Genomic DNA, 15,098 nt, shown 5'->3' with positions numbered 1-15,098 from the left:
CCGCTGGGGAGGCGGGCAGCTTCCGTTTGTTGGCCGGGGCCTGGCGCGGTGGGCTGAGACTGCAGGTACCCCTCCCGCGGGCCCCCCTCTGAAGGAGGAGGGGCTAGCCTCTGCGCATGGTAGCAGTTGTTGATGGCACCATTTCGAGGTTTTCAGGCTCACCTGGGATTCCTGCAAGACTCTTCCTAAATGTTCTCCGAAGGCTCCGGGGGTGGTACGTAGCAGGAAAGGCCAAGTTGAAGAAGGAAGTCGGCGGCATGCTTGACCCCAGGGGGAACTAGGTTAAACAATTGAATCGGCTGTGATTACAAACGGGAAGCCCAACCACGGTTCTTGTGCCCGAGGTCCGGAGATACTTCCACGGGCATCTGGGAGGTGGTTACGCCTGTTACCCTGCAGATTTTCATCACTCCGAATGTAGTATTGCAATTGCTGTGGAAGTCACCGGTCTGTCGCCCCAGGAAAACACTAGGTGCGAACATTGCTTTCGTTGCGCCCTGATGTTCTGGGCACCTGATTAGTTAAGTTGGGGGAAGTGGCTTGCCGACAAAGTGGCTCAAAGCCCCGATTTGTTTTAGGGTCGCTAGCCGTGGGAGTCGACTCGATGGCAAGTGAGTTTGGTTTGGGTGAAGTGTTTTTCGAGAGCATCTAAATCTTGCCTTATCTGAAGCAGATCGGTAGTTGCGCCTACTTTTCGCCGGAGGAGGAAGGGGATAAGCCCTAAAAGATGGAAGTAACAATAGCGTCCGGGCCATAGCTGCTAAGCATTGGGCTGCCTGCGGCTAGGACGGCGGCTGTTTGAACCCACCTGCCATCGCCGGGAGAAAGACGAGGCTGGCTGCTCCCGGAAAGATTTACAACCTCTGGAAACCCTTTATTGGGCCGTTGTGAGTCCAAATCGATGGCGCTGGCTCTAGTGCCCCAGGCACTGCTGATTTCTCCTATCCTCTTCTAGTTTATAGAATCCTGTAGTACTTTAGTAGAAAACCTACCATAGCTTCTTGATATTGGAGATGACAGTTGTAACACGTGCTTCTGTAGTGCATGATTACAGCTGGCAAAACTTTCTCTTAACTGATTTGTATTAATCAGTGGTTGTCAACCTTCCTAATGCCATGACCCTTTAATACAGTTCCTCATGTTGTGACACCCCCAACCATAAAATTATTTTTGTTGCTACTTCATAACTGTAATTTTGCTACTGTTATGAATTGGGCGACCCTTGTGAGAGTCATTTGACACTTCCCCCAAGGGGTCAGGACCCACAGGTTGAGAACCACTGGTAGAGCTATATGGTATAGAATTATCTTAAATACTGCTTAGATATTTTTATACATCTATGGGAACACCTTAAAATTTGTTGGAAGATTTTTTAGCAAAGCAAAACCTATTGTACCTGTCACTTTATTTAGCATTCCTGTATGTTTATTTTAGTTCATCACTTTAATTCCCTTATTTATATAGCATTGTTATGTCATTGGAAGCGTTTAAAATTTATACCACTCTGTGTGGCACAAAAAACCTGTATCTGATTCTTTGCTGATTTGGAAAGTAGCCCATCTGGGGAAATGACTCGCTCAAGACCACATGAAGCTCTAGGAAAGGATGGTCTTCTGAACTAGTGCATTTTTCTGTTGTGCTAAGGCTAGTGCAGAGCATGGGTGGGTTTCTTCTGTTCTTGTGTGTTTTGCTTCAGCCAGCTTCATCCCTCTTTTACTGACGTTGCCTGGGTAAGGGCCTGCCTTTCTGTTCAGAGCCAGCTCAGGTACCTTAACTCTGGATCATATCCTAGGAACCAGAGAGGTCTTGGGTCCTGCGATGCTCTGCACTTGGCCACACAAAGCTGGACTCTCCCCATCATCTACTGTTTCTCAAAAGGCATCAAGAGTAGGTGTGTGGGGGGGGGAGATAGAAAGTGAATGTCTAGAAAGAACGATGGCAACATATATACAAATATGCCTGATAAAATTGATGCAAGGATTGTAATAAGAGTTGTAAGAGCCCCCAATAAAGTGATATTTTAATAATAATAAGAGTAGGTGGTGGTTTGGACATTCCAAAGTTGACATATATTAAATAACTAAAATTCTTATATAATTTTAAAACATTTTCACCATTTATCTATACCCTGCTTACAGGTAGACAAACTAGCTGGTTTGAATTTTTTCTATTCTTTTGCATTTTCTACTTTAGCTAGCTAAACTTAAATCATTATTGGGGATAAGTGGAGTAGGAGGGTTATCATCTTCAGTATTATTTTATTACTAGGTTTTGAATTCTAAGTCTTGTATATAGGTAACAAAGCATTTGCCAATTCAGCAGTCTTGACATGTTCTGCACAGTGACACATGCTCAATACAGTGTTGAACTGTCCCCATTAAGCATCCCCCTAATCTGTTAAGTAATAGCTGTTTTAACCTGAGCTGATCACTTACCACTATCATTTTTAATAAAAAATGGAGGTTATTGATTTTGAAATATTGTGAGACTTAATTATATATACTTCATTTCCCTTTGAGATTTGGAGTTCAACTCAAAGTACATTTTAGGCTCAATTAATTTCAGTTATTCTGTTCTTTTGATATGAAAATACTTTGTTACAAGGTGAAGCCTAACTGCACCTGGAATATTTGTTGTCTTTCTCTGTTTATTATTCTTGATTAGTTGTGCTAAAATTTAAAAAATCAAAACATGCTTTGAGGAAAAATAAAGGTCTTACCACTTTCGTGTAGCTTGAAAGTAAAAATAAAGAATTAGGGTCTATTTAGATAAATGGTTGAATATTGTAGTTACTTTAAAATTCCTGCCTGTTCTCATTTGCCTTTGCCAGGCTGCATTTTAACTATTATAACACCATGGAGTCTCAAGGAAGATTAATTCTGATATTATTTGCATGATAATGCTCAGTTTCCCAAATCATACCAGAGGGCTTCACAAAGTTTGTGGGAAAGTGGGATTAAAAGATTATGGAGTTTTCCCATGAGTTTTCAGAAGCCTCAATTACAGTCCTGTAGCATGTGGAATGACAGCGCTGGCTGACCTGTGATGGAAAAAACCCTGTATTCCTGACTTCCATGCCACAGTTAGAAATTGTTACTAAGAAAATAATGCCATTCACAATTGGCAGCAGGGGAGAAAATAATGGGACATCCTCTCAGCACATGTCATGAAAATCTATCCAACATTAAAAATGTTAAAGAGAAAGAGAGCCCATATGCCTTTGTGAGACATTAAAATAATTTATTTAGAATCTGAAAATTGGAGATCACCCAGAATTCTACGGGGGTGGGGGGGGGCAGCTTAGAAACAAAGGCAAAACAGTATGATTGTTACTGTCGATCTGTGACCGTCCTCTAGGGTTTTTGAAGAAGTAGTGATAGTGTTTGTTTGGTGGAAAGGAAACTTTCGTGCCAGTCATCTTGCTGTAGACTAAAAATGTTTATCTTCTACAATGGCCCAATAAATGTGGACGGTGGTGGTGGTGGGCCTTTTGGAGATGGGGAAGCTGGACCTTTGAGATTCTGCCACCTGTTTTCAAGGTTTGCCACTCTCTTCTAGAACACCAGGGCACTTGGAATTCCCTTCAGTGGCCATTAACAATAGGTTGGCATCTTATTTATTGCTACTAACATTGCAGTTATTTTTACTTGAGCAGAGTAAGAATCTGGTTTTCTACTTCTTTGAAGAAAAGAATGAATAAGCAAACCTGGAGGAAAGTGTCTGATTTGGGGCACGTGTACTAAAGATTGTAAATCAGAATTTAATCTGTTGAATAACACTCTTGATACTTAAGTCTGTATACTGCATAACTAGAATACACACTGACTAGATAACAGAACACCTAGCTTTGGCAATTGTTTTCAAGTTGTCAGTCATAGAACTATGCTATCGCACCTGTTCAATCCCTATTGTGAAAATAGTCTGTAACAGTATGATACTCTTAATTGGTACTGGGGAAAAGCTAGTAGATTGAATTATTAACTCACTATGATTTTTCTAGTAACTGAGGTTTATTTGTGCATCCTTATTTCACAAGTTTAGTGTCATGCTGTGACTAGACCATAGAAATGTGGAGATAAGCAATGACTCCTTGCTTGGCACAAATGGTTAAATGCTCTCTCCTGACCAGAAAGTTGGCAGTTTGAAGCCACTCTGAGGCTTCTCAGAAGAAAGGGCTGGCGATCTGCTTGCCCCAAATCTCAAGCCATTGAGAATCCTTTAGAGCACAGTTCTCCTCTGAAACATAGATGGCCCGTCAGAATTTAACTCAGGCTAGGTTGGCTTTGTTTTTGAAGATAGCACAACTCCAACAGAGATTATAAATTGGGCAACAAGGGAGATAAGTAGCAGAAACCAATTCAAAGGGGGGAACTATAGAAAAGTACACAGCTTTTAAATCATAGCCTTATGATTTTCATAGATGTTGAAGAATTTCAGTGGGATCAGCTCAGAAACAGCTGATATCAGATTTGTTTGCTGTAGCCAGTAATGAAATTATTACTGAGAATTGAGCCAGAAATGTGGGATCTATTTCTTTTTTTGGTCTAAAGATTATGAATTCTCCAATAAAGTGAACACCAGAATTTAATGACAGTCTGGCGAGAATACCGCTTTGTATGTGATATGAAGGGCCTCTTTTCTTTTTCTTTTTTTTTTTTTTTGAGTCATTTTATTGGGGGCTTTTACAGCTCTTATAATAATCCATACATCAGTTGTATGAAGCACACTTGTACATACTGTTTCCATCATTTTAAAACATTTTATTTCTGTTTGAGCCCTTGGTACCAGCTTCTCTTTTTTTCCTCCCTCATTCACCCTCCCACCCTTGTGAACTCCTGATAAATTTTAAATTATTATTATTTTCATGTCTTACACTGTTAGCTGTCTCCTTTCACTCAGATTTCTGTTTGTCCTCCTGGGGGGAGTTGAGTAATATTTTTATTGACGTGTCATGCTCATTCCAATATATCCCTTCCCTTCCCATACAGTTCTGTTTCTCGTTCTCATCAGGTGGGACTATACAATCATCAATGCTATCAACTCTCCCGCACTCCCCTCCCCATCCATCCCACCCGACCCTGCACACTTCCTGGACCCTCAGGGAACTCTTAGTCCTGTCAGTGTGACTGAGGTTCATCTATCTTAACTATCATGTACTCTGAGTGATTTTTTTTATTTATTATTATTATTATTTAAAAACATTTTTTTTTACTGAGCGATCATACATGTGCAAAAGAACATATGCAAGTCTAACATGACCAATGAGGTATATGCATGGACCCGAATAGTAAGGGGAGGAAATCTTCATTGAAGGGCCACTTCTGAGGCATTTCAAATATTCAGCAAGAAATCGATTACAAGGATCTACGTATAACCTCCTCCCTGGGGGATGGACAACAGAAAAGTGGGTGAAGGGAGATGTCGGACAGTGTAAGATATGACAAAATAGTAATAATTTATAAATTATCAAAGGTTCATGAGGGAGGGGGTAGGGAGGGAAAAAATGAACTGATTCCAAGGGCTCAAGTAGAAAGCAAATGTTTTGAGAACGATGAGGGCAACAAATATACAAATGTGCTTGACACAATGGATGTATGTATGTATGGATTATTATAAGAGTTGTATGAGCCCCCAATAAAATGAAAAAAAAAAATAAATCACTTTAGAATGTTCATTTTCATACTAAAAAATCTTGTCAGATTTGTATAGTTTTAACATTGTAATCGTGAGTAAGTAATATAAACTGGAAAAGAATAAGGTAGCATTTACAAATTTGTTATTAGAAATGATGTCTAGAAATAACTTTTAAAAAAAAAACTGTTGTTAGGGGCTTTTAAATCAGTTCTGATACGGGGCACAACAGAAGGAAACACTGACCTGGTCCTGCACCATCCTCACAATCATTCCTATGCTTGAGCCCATTGTAGCCGCCAGTGGGCTTTTTCACTGCCTCTAAACTAGCGGTTCTCAACCTGTGGGTCACGACCCCTTTGGGGGCATTGAATGATTCACAGGGGTTACCCGATTCATAACAGTAGCAAAATTACAGTTATAAAGTAGCAACAAAAACAATTCTATGGTTGGGGGGGTCACCACCACATGAACCGGTATTGAAGGGCTGTGGCATTAGGAAGGTTGAGAACCACTGCTCTAAATGAACTGTTAATTTTTTTTTGGACTATTTAGTGTTAATCACCATCTTAAATTTGAATATTGGGAAGTAGCACAAATATCTGAACTAATTTCTTAATTTGCAAAACGTTTTTAGAGTGTAATTCCTATGCTTTTTTAAAACGTGCTAGTACCCAAAATTATGATTTAATGGTTTTAGTATTCATAGAATCTTTGTATCTTTTTTTGTCAGGTTAGCTGCATCTTCTATTGCATACTTAAAAAAAAAACTAGTACATTAAATAGTTTGCAAGGAATGTTTATTTACAGCACTTTCACCTTTTAAAACTTTTTGTTTATGAATTTGTTGCTTAAGGTATTGTAACCACTATCAGCATTCATTATGTAAAATGGTGTGTATCCCTACTAAATGGAAACTCCACTAGAATTCATTAATATGTCTTTCCAATACAGTTAAGTAATTAAAAACAATAAATCTCTTGAAGACTCTATAGCCAAAGCAGAACTCATCACAGTTTATTGGAATTCTGGTTCATCTGGCCCTTGCTGGCCAGGGTAGATCTTACAAGGCTTCCAAGGGTGGCCATGGGGACAGCTGGTGGATTCGCAACAGCTGACCTTTTGCTTAGCAGCCGAGCCTTTCAACACTGGACCACCAGAGCTCTGGTGAAAAAGCTACAGGGTCAGACTAGTCTGTGGTCTGGAATTCTGTATTGGAGGGTCTTGTCATTCAGCTGTAATGGCGCACAGGATCGGCCACTGGGCGGTACCGAATTGTCATGATCCTGGAAAAGGACAGACTTAGCCCCTGGGGCTGCCCTTATGTCACCTTTCCAGCTCCTCACTCTCTGAAGTCACTGGCTAGACTATAGAACAGACCAGGGTCCCTCTGCTTAACATTTGTCTTTCATGAGGGTAGTGGTAAGACTATATTGAAAAATTATATTTTTCTTATCCTGTTATCCTCAAAACTAACGTTAATGTGTAAAAAATATGACAGCATCAGAAGGCCTAATGACTGTCGTGATGGCAGCTGGTAACTAGCGGGAAATTGAACTGGGACACATGGGAACTCTTAATACTAGCTTGACAATTTTCTGGGAAAATCTAAAGTGATTCTACAATTAAAAATTTGTTGAAGCAAAAGACTCTAGTGACTTAACCATAACTTAGTTCCTTAATGAAATTGCTTGAAGAAAAAAAAACAGTATTTTTTGTTCTGCTTTAACTGAAAGAATTAACCCTCTTCTACTTTTTTTTTAAAGCTTCAAGATGACCAACGAAGAACCTCTTCCCAAAAAGGTATACTTTTTCCCCAACAGTTAATCTTGCTTTTTCTTTTTTTTGAAATGTTGTTCTAGAATTAATGGGATTATCTTTGTTTATTATTCAATTCTTGCCTTTTGCACAATAATAGCATTTTATGTTTACAGTGTACTACATAAAGTATCTTGTGTGCCATGTATTTGTAGAATATTCTCAGCTTTTGGAAGATTTCTGTTATAAAGATATGCTCATGGTGTACTCTTAGCCTTTATTATGCAAATAACCCAAACTGCATATTTATGAAATATGCCAATGAGAGTACTGCATTGGTTCCTACAAATTAATTTCCCACCCCACCTCCAATTTAAATCTCTCTGCTTATAATTTAAAACCACTTGTTTTTAAGAAAAGATCAGGGTGACTTACTTACCTTGCTGCATTTAGCTGCCATAGAGCTCACCCCCAGCACCTGGTGACCCATCCATGAAAGGACTGGACAGTTGGGATCTATAGGGTCTGTGTTTTGTGCTGTTTTGTTTTCTAATCTAACATCCCTTAACCTGACACGCCCCCCCCTCCCCCGCCCCAAATCCCTACGTAATTTGATTTAGTCACTAGTATATGTCTTTGCGAGCAGATGTGTTCATGAACCAAAACCAGACACACAAAACAGTGAATGCTTAGATATGAACCATTTAGATGAGTGCTGTGGAAATTTTTATTAGAATCAGAATTTCCATGCAATGAATAAAGAATTACACTTTAGTATTCTGAGGATGGGTGTGTACTTCTGTTAGTCTTTTAATATATTCTGTAAAATACTTTCTACTTTATAATAACACTTAATGGATTACTGTTACAGTTTGAAATATTCTTATAAGGGTAAAAATTTAAATTTCCTTCCAGACAATCTAATAAAGCTTTAAATTCATACTGAAGTTAAAAAGTCTCTCATTTTTATACACTTCACTTGGTTTAGGGAAAAATATTTAATATGAGGGGGCTTCACAAAGTTCATGGAAAAATTCCATTATCTGTTATTTTCAGTTTTTCACAAACTTTTTAAAGCCCCCTCAAATTTCAAAGCAGTTTGTGCTACCTAGAATACTGCAACCATTTTTTAAGACTTCACTTTGAAATAGTTAAAGATTCACTGGCAGTGTTATGTACTGTACCAGTGTTAACACTTAATTATCACACATCTGAGTCACAGTGTCTAAATCAGGAAATTGAAATTGGTACAATCCAGAATTCAAATTAAAATGCCAGGAGCCCAGGTCGCTCTGATGGGTAACGACCGTCAGGGTTTGTTATTGTTTGCCCACCCAGCAGTGTCTGAGAAGACAAGCCTGGTGCTGTGCTTCTGGAAGGTCACATCCTTGAAAGTGGTAGGGCGCAGGCACACACTGCAGCCCCAACAATCGGATTTCTCCCAGCGAGCTGTGTGACCATCGCAATCAGGATGCTTGGCTGAGCTGTCCCCACAAGCCTCCTTAGTGGTACTTCTCCAAAGCCATCCAACTCTGCCCTGCCCTACCCCTAACCCTTGGCAGCTTCTTTATCGTTATCTCTACGATGGTTATTTTGTGAAAATTGTATACATGAAATCATAGAATGTGTATCCTTTTGAAAAAGAAGGCATTTTTCACTGAACATAATTTCCTTGAAGTTTGGTTTATTCAAGTTGTTGCATGTATTCATAATCTGCGAGGTGTGTCTCCTCCCCCCCAAAAAAGTTCACTTTATGTCACTTTGTTTTTACAAAAGACCTATGTTTGTGTTTGTTGTTACTAACTGAATGGAATCTGAAGAGGATTTTCACTTTCCCAAAGAGACCCAAAGCACATGTGTGTTGTATAGTAACTTAATAGTCACTTGAATAAGAGCAGGCTCACACTCTTCGAGGTGTTGCTAGGCTCCTCCTCTGGGGACTGCTTGGTCTCAAGCTGACAGGGCTTTGAGCTTTGTCTCTGAATGCTAGCATTATATCAGGTTTCAGATAATGGTTGGGGGGGGTGGGGGGGCAGTCTAATGTTCCAGGCCTTTCCTATTTAATAAGAATTGCCCTTTGTCTTCTAAGAGGTTTCATAAGCATGCTCTGCTTAAGGGATGATGGAAGAAACCTGTGTCTTTCTAGTGGGAGTGTGAAATGGTGCAGCCCTTGTGGTGGTGGTGGTGGTGCCTCAACAGTTGAACATAGAATTACCATATGATCCATCAACCCCAAACCTGGATTTTTACCCTGTAGATATGATGGGAGGAGCTCAAACAAACCTGTTACTACCTGCTTCCAACAGGTAGTAGTAACCGGATGTGCAACGACAGGTGAAGGGAAAGGCAAAATGTGAATTTGTGCGTGTGACGGTTATGTTGGCAGACATTACAGCATATGTAGTTTCACTACAGTAAAAAGGGGAAGCAATGATTGGTCTTCATGAAGCCCTGTGGTGCTTAAATATTAGTATTTTAGTATTTGACATTTTTTAGGAAGAGCATTCTATGTTTTAATTTTCCTCTTTATATAGGTTCGACTGAGTGAAACAGATTTCAAGGTTATGGCACGAGATGAATTAATTCTAAGGTAAAATATTCCCATCAAAAATATTAAAGTAGTTTTATAAAGAATGGTATTTTGAATATAACTTTTAGATTTAAATAAAGTAAGTTCCAGGCAACTTTTGTGAGATCATTGAACTTTGAATTTTGAAGAGCTAATAAGTTCAACCAGCTAAAAGTAGAGGAGAGTTTTTTTGTTTTTGTTTTTTATAAACTGGGGAGATACAGCAATGATATCTGCTCTGCTATTTCTAAAACCTCATCCTCGCCCAGCCACTGCCATATTAGGACAGGGCAGAATTAGCCTGTAGGATTTCAGAGGTTATAAATCTACAGACTGCCTCACCTCTGTCCCATGGAGAGGCTGGTGGGTTTGAACTTCTTGTTGGCAGCCTCCTACTTAAACTACAGCATCACCAGGGCTCCTCCTCAGGTGATCATTGGTTTATGATAATCAAGATTTTGCTTTAGGTGGCCAGCATATCTTACAGTGGGTTTTTTGTTTGGTTGGCTTTTAAGCAGTAAGTTTGATTCTACTTCTGTATTCCTGGGTTTACACTGAGTTGTACTCAATGATACATAAGTGACCAAGCCTTGTGGTCTGACCCAAGTAGAGGAGCACATGTAGTGCCTAGAAGGAATCGTGAAGCAACTAATTTCTATTGGTTAAATAGATTTATAATAATTATCTTAGAGTCAAGAGAGACCATAAAAATCAATGCATGGAATTCTCGGTAGTAAGTGCGTAGATGTCGCTTTCTACTATAGGTTTGTTTGTTTGTTTCCTCCCTCCCCCCTCCTACCATAGGTAATAGAAGGAATTTTAACTAACAATGATTGCATTCATTTTTGTGCTAGATGGAAACAGTATGAAGCATATGTGCAAGCTTTGGAGGGCAAGTACACAGATCTTAACTGTAAGTTTATCTGCGTTTTAGTTTCCTAAGGATTGTGAATGAGCTTTTAGACTATTAGTACTTTGAGCATATGTAGTTTTTATTTAAGCATTTTATTTGGAAATTATGACCAGACACTCTGTGGCACTGGGAAACAACTATTTAAATGAGACCCGCTCTCTGGAGGGGTTATTGGGGAGGGTGGGGGGGTGGAGTGACACGTAATAAGGAATTGATGCAAGTAAACTGCTTGGGTGGAGTTGTGTACAGGGTGCTGAGAACATTGATCTGAAAAATTGGCCTATCTCTAAGCCCTTCTATAGAGAAATTTGAACTGAGTCCACAAGGGAGATATGTAGAAAGAAACAGTAATAAATGTATGGTATATTTTTGCCGGTTTTCTAGGTATGGTAAAATACCTACAGTTTATCATTTCAAATCAGTCTGTCACATTTTGCTAAACTAGATACCATGCTCTTTGTTAGTATAGAAACGAGTAACCTTTTCCAGGTCCTAAAAGTTTACTCACTGCCCTGGAATCAATGCTGAAGCACATCGTGACCCCCTGTGGTTTCTGAGACAAGTGTGCCTGGTGTAGAAAGCAGTCTCCTGAGGAGCTGCTACTTGTTTTGAATTGCAGACCGTGCACATCTCAGCCCAACACAGAATGACTACACACCAGAGCTCTTCACGCTCCAGAGTGTCAATAGATGTGAAACCGCATTATAATCTGTTTAAGTAATAAAGACTTAAGAAGGCTTGGAGTAATTGGTCATGCAGCTATCAGCATTTTTATATCGAGTAGGTTAAAGTATATACACTAAATGAAACTTTGTGGAGGATTTATAGCATAAACATGTAGATCAGGTTCTACAAACTGCAAAAACCTAATTCAGTCGCGTATTGGGATATTGTGGAGCAGTGTAATACTCTTGCCTCCTAAAGGAGTTGTTGTGAGTAGGAACATCTTTCAAAAGGATAAAATTTGTTGGGATAGAAACTGAAGACTTGGTGATGGAGTTTTTTATTATCCTTAACAGAGGCAGCCAGAACTTAAAGTTTTTGTTTAGCTCAACTTGATCTAGAAATTAATTTTATAATATTGTGGATTTTTTCTCTCCTTTATATCAGCTAATGATGTAACTGGCTTAAGGGAATCTGAAGAAAAACTAAAGCAGCAACAGCAAGAGTCTGCCCGAAGGGAAAACATCCTTGTAATGAGACTAGCAACCAAGGAACAAGAGATGCAAGAGTGTACTGTAAGTATTTCACATTTCATAAGTCTTTGGTTGAAGAAAATGGCTTTCAAACCACATTACTACGTGTTCTTCATTTAATTTGCTTATACAAAATGTAAATCCATATTTTGTTAAGGTATTTTGAGCTGTAAGTGTACTAAACGTGGCATTTTGGTAAACAACACCTCATCATTTGGATGTTAAAATTTTAAATTAGTCTGTTAAATGTCCTTGCTTTTGCCTAGCAATCTTATATTAATTTGTTGCTTCATTTGGCACTTGCACCTTACTACTGTTTTCCTTCTGTCCGGTCAAGCCATCTGATTAATTTCTCTTCTGCTAATCACTTGACCCTCTGTGCATAATATGGTATTTCCTAAAAGCTGGCACTTCTGTGTTGTTTTGTTATGGCTTCCATTTGTAATGTCTGCCATGTCTCCAAACTGAGTGCTGGTGGCATACATGCTTGATCATCTGGTTGTGGTTGAACTTAAACTCTGTGCTGTCTTTGGCAGTCTTAGCCATTCATTATTTAGTATGTGTATGACAATTATACTCCCCCACGTTAGAGGCCGCTTTATTGCTATTGTATCTAATCTTTAAATCTGAAAACGTCTTTAACTCTTGTGCCATCTAGTCTCCATTCAAAATGGATGAAAATCCTTTAGTATGTAAGGCTTTATTCTGGTCACTGAAGACAATTACAGTGTGTGAGACAACTCAATTTGTCTACCAGCCATCCCACTGTTGACCCTTTTTTGAGGAGGCCTAGATACTCAGTCCCTAGCAGTCTTGCAAAAATGATAATTTTTTTTCTTTTTTATGTTCCTCCATTTTTTCCCTCTCTTTAATTTCTATGTCTAAATGTAATTGGTATTACTTTTCATACATTTAGGCTCACAACCTTTTCTTCCCTTCCTCCTTGTGTTGATGCTCAGGATCCTAGATCTACCATTGGTTTCATTCCAAAGGTTTGGGCCTCACTGTATGACTCTGTGCTAGGTGCTCCTTCATGCAAAGGATAACCATACTTGGGGTTTACCTTCATGATGTTAAACACTTGCTCAGTGGATGGGCGCCATTGATCTGATAACCTCAGAATCAATCTCTTGAATTCATTCTCTCTTCCTGGTGGTTTCTGATCTTGACGTACTACCTTAGGTGTCCTGACTTTTTTTTCTCTCTGCCATTGAGTTGATTCAGACTAATAATGACCCTAGAGAATGTGGCAGAATTGCCCCGGTGGATTTCTGAGACTATAGCTCTTTATAGGAGCAGAAGTCTCGTTTTTCTCCCTCAGAGCAGCTAGTGGTTTTAAATTGCTGACCTTGAGGTTAGCCCAATGTGCAGCCTCTACACCACCAGGACTATCACCAGCCTTCACCATATGGAGCATTGTAGTTTCATAAGGCTGCCATCACACAGCACCACAATATCAGGGTCTTTACAGTACTCAGTTCTGAGTTTAGCATATTGAGCATACTCTTTTCCTTTCTGAAAGCTTTGAGAGAGTAGCTGGTCCAGTCTCTCTCCTTGTGCCTGGTGGCTACTGTCAGTCTTTGCTATGTGCTGTTGCTGCTCATCAGTGCTTCTGCCTCTGCTGGTACAGTGGTGCTTGTGTATGAATCCCCCCTTCCTTTCTAAATAGGCTTCTTTTTTCAGAGCAGTTATAGGTTCCTAGAAAAGCTGCATAGAAAGTACAGCAAGTCCCTGTATGCCCAAGTTCCCATGTACTTTCTCCCTCTTCATACACAATTTCTATTGTTCCTACCTTGTGTGGTGAGGATTTGTTACAATTGATGCAACTATATTGATAACATTATTAACCCCAGCTAATGTCCATAGTTTACATTAAGGTTTAGTCTATGTTGTGCAATCCTCTTTTGAGTTTTGACAGAATCGTGATGTCAAATCAATTTGTGAGGTGTCCATTTAGGTATCCTTCAGAATAATTTTGCTGCCTTAGAAATGCCCTATGCTCTACACATTCACTTTTCCTGCCACTCCCCGCTTCCTCCCCATCCCTAGCTAAACCAGTTTTCTTTTGTCTTTGTAGTTACACCTTTTCCCAGACATAATATTTATGTTGTTGGAATCAGAGTATATAATTTCTCAGGCAGGTTGCTTCTACTTACTTAGTAGCATGTATTTAAGGTTTCTCCTTTTTATGGCTTAATGGCTCATTGCTTTTTATTGCTAAATAGTACTACATTGTGTTGATGGGCAACAGTTTATCTACTTGCTTGTTGAAGAATATCTTGATTACTATCAGGTTTGGGAAGTTAAGAATAAAGTATCTATGAACATTCTTTTGCAGATTTTCATGTGGTTGTATTTTTTACTTTATTGAGTGACTACCTAGGATTGTAATTACTGGATCGTATCTATATTTAGACCTGGTGGCAGTAGCAAGTTTACACCTTGGGCTGCTAACCACAAGGTTAGTTACTCAAGCCCATCCACACTCTGGGAGAAAGATGAGACTTCCTGCTCCTGTAAACATTTACAGCCTCAAAGAAAGATGAGACTTCCTGCTCCTGTAAACATTTACAGCCTCAAAAACCCACGATGGCAGAGAGTGAGGTTTAACTTTATAAGAATCTAACAGACTATCTTCCAAAGTGACTATACTCTTTAACATTCCCACCAGCAATGAATTCCTGTTGTCCCACATCCTTCCCCACATTAGGTTTTGTCTGTTGCTTGAGATTGGACCCATCTTAATAGGTGTGTTTGATTTTCAATTCCTTAATAATATGATGTTGAACATTCTCCACTGTGTCTGCTTTTATCTGCAAATCTTCTTAAGATAAGGATTCAGTTCAGTCTTTTGTCTTTTATAATTGGGTTGCTTTCTCATTGTTGTGTCTTGAGGATCTTTGTGTACCTTGAGTATAAGTCCTTTACTAGACAGATACGTTTTTGGTTTTTTTTAAACATTTTATTAGGGGCTCATACAACTGTTATCGCAATCCATACACACATCAATTGTGTAAAGCGCATTTGTACA

At 39.3% G+C, this 15,098-nt stretch overlaps 1 protein-coding gene across 1 annotated transcript in view; it reads left to right on the top strand.

The window, feature by feature from the left end:
* The first annotated feature begins 360 nt into the window (after positions 1–360).
* Positions 361–15,098, top strand: part of LOC101656775 (WT1 associated protein) — a 29,489-nt gene continuing 14,751 nt past the window's right edge. The window contains exons 1-5 of the mRNA XM_004701923.2: positions 361–472; positions 7,398–7,434; positions 9,924–9,979; positions 10,813–10,871; positions 11,982–12,109. Of these exons, the coding sequence (XP_004701980.1) occupies positions 7,405–7,434; positions 9,924–9,979; positions 10,813–10,871; positions 11,982–12,109 (273 nt within the window). The 5' untranslated portion in view covers positions 361–472; positions 7,398–7,404. The remainder of the gene's footprint in view (positions 473–7,397; positions 7,435–9,923; positions 9,980–10,812; positions 10,872–11,981; positions 12,110–15,098) is intronic.

This window comes from Echinops telfairi, unplaced genomic scaffold (genome assembly GCF_000313985.2).
Source record: "Echinops telfairi isolate 266 unplaced genomic scaffold, ASM31398v2 ScPeMD7_3533;HRSCAF=4204_0, whole genome shotgun sequence".
Taxonomy (NCBI): Eukaryota; Metazoa; Chordata; class Mammalia; order Afrosoricida; family Tenrecidae; genus Echinops; species Echinops telfairi.
This window is presented reverse-complemented; position numbering and strand designations above follow the sequence as displayed.